The sequence below is a fragment of the Mesoplodon bidens genome (genome assembly GCF_964165515.1).
Source record: "Mesoplodon bidens genome assembly, contig: HAP1_SCAFFOLD_301, whole genome shotgun sequence".
Lineage (NCBI taxonomy): Eukaryota > Metazoa > Chordata > Mammalia > Artiodactyla > Ziphiidae > Mesoplodon > Mesoplodon bidens.
The window spans coordinates 432491-437471 of record NW_027672415.1 but is presented as its reverse complement, the minus strand read 5'-3'; the positions used below and the strand labels follow the sequence as shown (position 1 = coordinate 437471).

The 4981-nt window shown below is 44.2% G+C and overlaps 1 protein-coding gene across 1 annotated transcript; it reads right to left on the bottom strand.

Moving 5' to 3' along the window:
• Positions 1-758: 758 nt before the first annotated feature.
• LOC308610226 (UDP-N-acetylglucosamine--peptide N-acetylglucosaminyltransferase 110 kDa subunit-like) lies at positions 759-4623 on the bottom strand (the record flags this gene model as incomplete). The annotated part of the gene is made up of 1 exon (XM_081259443.1): positions 759-4623. The coding sequence occupies one exon, from the start codon at positions 4621-4623 to the stop codon at positions 1483-1485; it is 3141 nt and encodes a 1046-aa protein (XP_081115569.1). The 3' UTR covers positions 759-1482.
• Between the last annotated feature and the right edge of the window lie 358 nt (positions 4624-4981).

Here is a 4981-nt window from a genome sequence, read left to right as displayed (position 1 = left end):
TCCCGTGGAATGGAACAAGGAGAGGAACAAGTAGGGACAGTCCCTTCGATCAGCGGCGGCATGCCTGGCATGTCCGTAGCCTGCTCTCAAGGCTGACTGCTTCCCACACATATGTTGGCTTGTTTAAGCCTCAAGCCCTCGATCCTTTGTTGAAATACAATAATTTCATTCCTATGGTTTTCAATACCAAAAACTCAACCTCCAGGAGGGCTAAAGTCTAAATTGTACTCCAAACCAAGTAGCAGTGCAGTTCGCTACTACTGAGGCTGAATCCATAAAGACTTCAAGACCACGACCAGAAGACAAGTTATTATATATAATACCCTAGAAGGCCTGAAACATAATTATCATATACATAGCTGGTCCTTCAGAGCTTTTTACCTATAACATGTTTTTTGATGAAAGTTATTTAATGTACTGGAGATAACTGTGACTTACTGATCAAATATTTGAATACTTATACTTACCTGGGATTTCATTTCTGCTGAAAGAAAAAGGAAGAACAGGACTCACCTAAAAAACAAACTTTAGAAATGAAAGTAAAAACCTTATCACACACTATCACTTTTGGAAGCAGCATAGAGGGGCAGTCAACGGTAAAACACTGGTGAAATAGGTCAAAACTCTAGGCCAAAAATCCATTATTATTATCGTCAGTGACAGTACCACAACTGTGCCCTTCATAATTAATAAGCACTCCTAAGAATCTTCATTTGGCACCACATGATGTGTTGAAGAGAAACACTCTGGGAGGTTTTGAATCACACTTGGTATTTTGTTAGCCAAGTTACAGGAGAATTTTTAAAGTGGGGGGAAGGGAAGAAGGAAACGGACCAGAAAAAGAATTGAAGCCATCATCTACAGACCAACAAAGCACTGAGAGTTCCAAACGTTATGTCAGACACTAAAGTGACTGATAGAGGCTCAAGTGGTTTATAAAACCTATAAAAAGACTACACCAGCAAAGTCCCCATTTATCGGTAGAGATCAGAAACTAAAACAAGGAATATTTTAGCTTAAAACCTTATCTCAAGAGAATCATATACACTTCACATGAATAAAAATACCTGAAACCAAACATTTTTAAAAGCTCCAATACCCAAAATAGAAAGAAAAAAATTAATTCAGAAGACTCAATCAATCCGTGATAATCACAAAACGGCTGGGCAATCTCTATCTCCCTTCCACATTAACCATCCATCCCCTGGAAGACCAAGGGAGATCAGACCTTCCAGACTTACCTTCCAGACCTTCCAGACACCTGGCTGCTGCAAAATTCGATGGAGACTCCTTGTGGAACAGCAGTTTCGCATCTCTTGGGTCTCTCCCTATCGTGATCATGCAGGAAGCAAGTCTGGCTGTGCTATTTCTTATCATTGTCTGTCACCCATCTGCACCATGCTATTGAAAAAGTAGTTCCCTTTCCCCCAGAAGGTTGAGGCTCAGCTACAGGGGTAATTCTCCTGGGCACACAGTCATTATTTAGGCCGACTCAGTGACTTCAACAGGCTTAATCATGTGATCAGGTTTGTTGCCAGCTGCATAATGCTCCCACATCTGTAGGTAGAGCCGCTCTAGTTCCATTGTGTATTGTTTGGTGTTGAACAGAGGGCTAGATGTTCTCTGCTTCCAGACTTTGCCACGAATTTTCTTCAGGTATTCGAGATCAGTTCCCAGTTTCACAGCTATCTCTTCATATTCTTGCCGATTTTTAGCAATCAGCTCAAGACAGCCTAAACAAGTGAGCTGGGAACCTGCAACTCGGGAAGCAAGAGTCTCTCCTGGCATAGTCACCATGGGGGTCCCTGCCCAAAGGACATCCATCCCTGTGGTGTGGCCATTACAGAGTGGAGTGTCCAAGCAGACATCAGCCAGCTGGCCTCTCCGAACATGTTCCTCTTTAGGAGCAACAGGTGAAAAAATGATACGGTTTGGGGGAAGGCCCATATTTTGTGCGTACTGTTGAATATTAGCTTCTCCTGCTGCTGGAAAACGCAACAGCCACAGTACACTATTGGGAACACGCTTCAGAATATTTGCCCACATCTGCAAAGTAGATGGGTCAATTTTGTATAACTGATTAAAGTTACAGTACACAATGGCATCTTCCGGTAACCTGTACTGAGAACGTGTGGTTACAATAATGGTACGGGGAACCTCCTCTCCAGTGGCAGCCTTATTGTTGATCAGGGTAGTTGCCAGGCCATTGCTAATACTGAATCCATTCATTGTAATCTGAATTTGTCCTCTGTTAATCATTTCAATAACTGCTTCTGCAACAGTATTCATAGGAATGACAGGCATATTAAGAGCTGTATTACTGCTGTCTGCGTTGTCTTCTCCATCAGGACATTTCATCTTGACTATTTGCACATCTGATAGACTATCAAGAAATCCTTGGAGGTCGATGCCATTCAGCACAATCCGATTGTCATAAATGTGCCCATTGGACTTAAAATCGATGACGGCTTTTTTCTTCAGGTGCGGGAACATATTAGTATGATCACCAATAAAGAACGTATGGGGCATATAAGCCAGTTTCTCAGAATACTGCTCAGCAACTTCAGCAGGTGACGTTTCCTGATCAGTGATGATATAATCCATGAAAAGCACGCCACTAGTCCCAGGGTACCCCAGCCACATTGCCTGAATAGGAGCTGGCCTGAGAGCAAAGAGTTCATTTCGAGCACCCCTGGTATAACCATTCATATTTACAAGGATGTGTATACCATCTTGATGGATGCGATCAGCTGCTTTCCCATTGCATGGAATCTGAGAAAGATCAGTGAAATGATTGGCTTCTGCCATCACCTTCGCTCGGAAGTTTGTGCCATCATGTGGGCTCAGGGCATAACAGAATATCTCAAATTTATCAGAATTGTGCATGCCTGGAATAGACTGCATAAGGTGAGAAGTAGGATGGTTCCCAAAGTCAGAACTCACGTATCCTACACGCAGTCGACCATCACTGAGCTTCAAGTCTGTTATATGTTCATACGGTGGTTTATGAAGGGCACTTATATTAGCCAAGCAGAGGTTCCCATGCCTCTCAGCAATAGCCTTCCTGAAGCCATGAGGAAGAGGATAGAGCATACTATGATGAGGCTGCACAGAAGGCAACCTATTCTTCTCCAACTGGTCAGCCACAATGCTGACCAACTTCTTCATTCGCTCATCATAGTCTGTCCAATCACAGACAACCTGCAGGCAATGAGCCAAATTACAATAAGCGTCAGGAAAATCAGGTTGAAGCTTCAGAACAGTGCGATAAGAAGCAATTGCTTCTGGAATATTCCCTGAATCCTGGTGAATGGAAGCCAGATTGCTGTGGGCATCCGCAAATGCAGGGTTGATCTGCACGGCACGAGTATAACACTCCAAGGCTCCCTGAACATCCTGCATCTCCCATAGAGTGTTTCCCATATTACAGTACGCATCAGCAAAGGTAGGACTGATTCGAATAGCCTCCTTATAATGCATCAGAGCTTCGTGCAGTTTTCCCTGCTGCTTCAATACACTTGCTAAATTTGAATGGGCATCAGCAAAGTCTGGGCAGAGCTCTAATGCTTTACGATACAAGTGAACTGCGTCTTCACTGTTTCCCTGTTCTCCTTTGATATTGGCTAGGTTATTCAGAGAGTCTGCATGGCTGGGACACAGCCGGAGAGCTGTATGATAACAATCTTCTGCTTCAGCAACACTGCCCTTCTCTTTGAGAGCGTTGGCTAAGTTGCAGTAAGCATCAGGGAAATGTGGTTGCAATTCAATAGCTCGCCTGTAGGTGTCTATTGCCAGATCCATCAGGCCTTGCTCATAGTATACACAAGCCAGGTTGCCATGTACCACTGCATGATTTGGACTCAAGCTTAGGGCACGAAGGTAAGCTGCCACAGCTCTGTCAAAAATCCGTGCCTCATTGAAGACATTTCCTAAATTGATATAAGCATCCAGAAAATTGGGGTCAAGGGTGACAGCCTTTTCAAAGTGATGAATTGCAAGCCAAATCTCCCCTTGTGCATTGAAAACACAGCCAAGATTACTCCAAGCTACTGCAAAGTTCGGTTGCATCTCAATTGCTTTCAAATAACATGCCTTGGCTTCTTCTAAGCCACCCAGGGCTTTGAGCAGGTTCCCCAGGTCACTGCGAACACAGTACAAAGAAGGATTGTACTGAAGAGCAGAGACGTAAGCTTGTACTGCCCCTTCCATGTCGCCTGCTGCTACCAAAGCGGCTGCCAGGTTAATATAACCATCGATGAAATCTGGTTTGAGACGCAATGCATGCCGGTAATGCTCAGTTGCTTCCTGCAACTGCCCTCTTTCCTTGTACACATTCCCCAAATTCGAATAGGCTTCTGCCAGAAGAGGGTTCTGTTTAATTGCCAGAGTACTAAAGTGGGCAGATCTGTCCAGCCTTCGACACTGGAAGTGTATAGATGAAAGTAATAAAAGTACACCAGTATTGCCTGGCTCTTGTCTCCAGAGCTGCATGCAGTGTCTCTCAGCTGTCTCAAAATCTCCTGCCTGATATTCTCGATGTGCCAGCTCAGCTAACCCTTGGAAGGAAAGCATACGTTTCGTTGGTTTTGTGCTGTCGGCCACGTTGCCCACGGAAGACGCCATCTGGAGCTTCTGGAGAGAGTGAAAAAAGGGAGTAATTGAGTCCCGCTGCCGCCACTACTGGCAAGAATGTTTCTAGTGGTAGCAAACACGAGCGCAGCAGCCGTACCACTGCTTTGGCATGCTTAAGCGGCGGCAACAGTTACCGGCACCGAACCTTAGGAACTATGGTTGGCCATCTACCTCTCATGCTCTTGAAATCTTAATTCTTAACCCTGCCCTCTTCCCCCATTTTTCTCCTAATCAGGGAATAAAAATTACCTATCCATTTGCCTTAGAAGAAATCAAAAGTCAGTAGGCCAAACACTTTTCAAAATATTGTTTTCTGTCCAGTTGGAAATGAAATACATGATTGACTTTT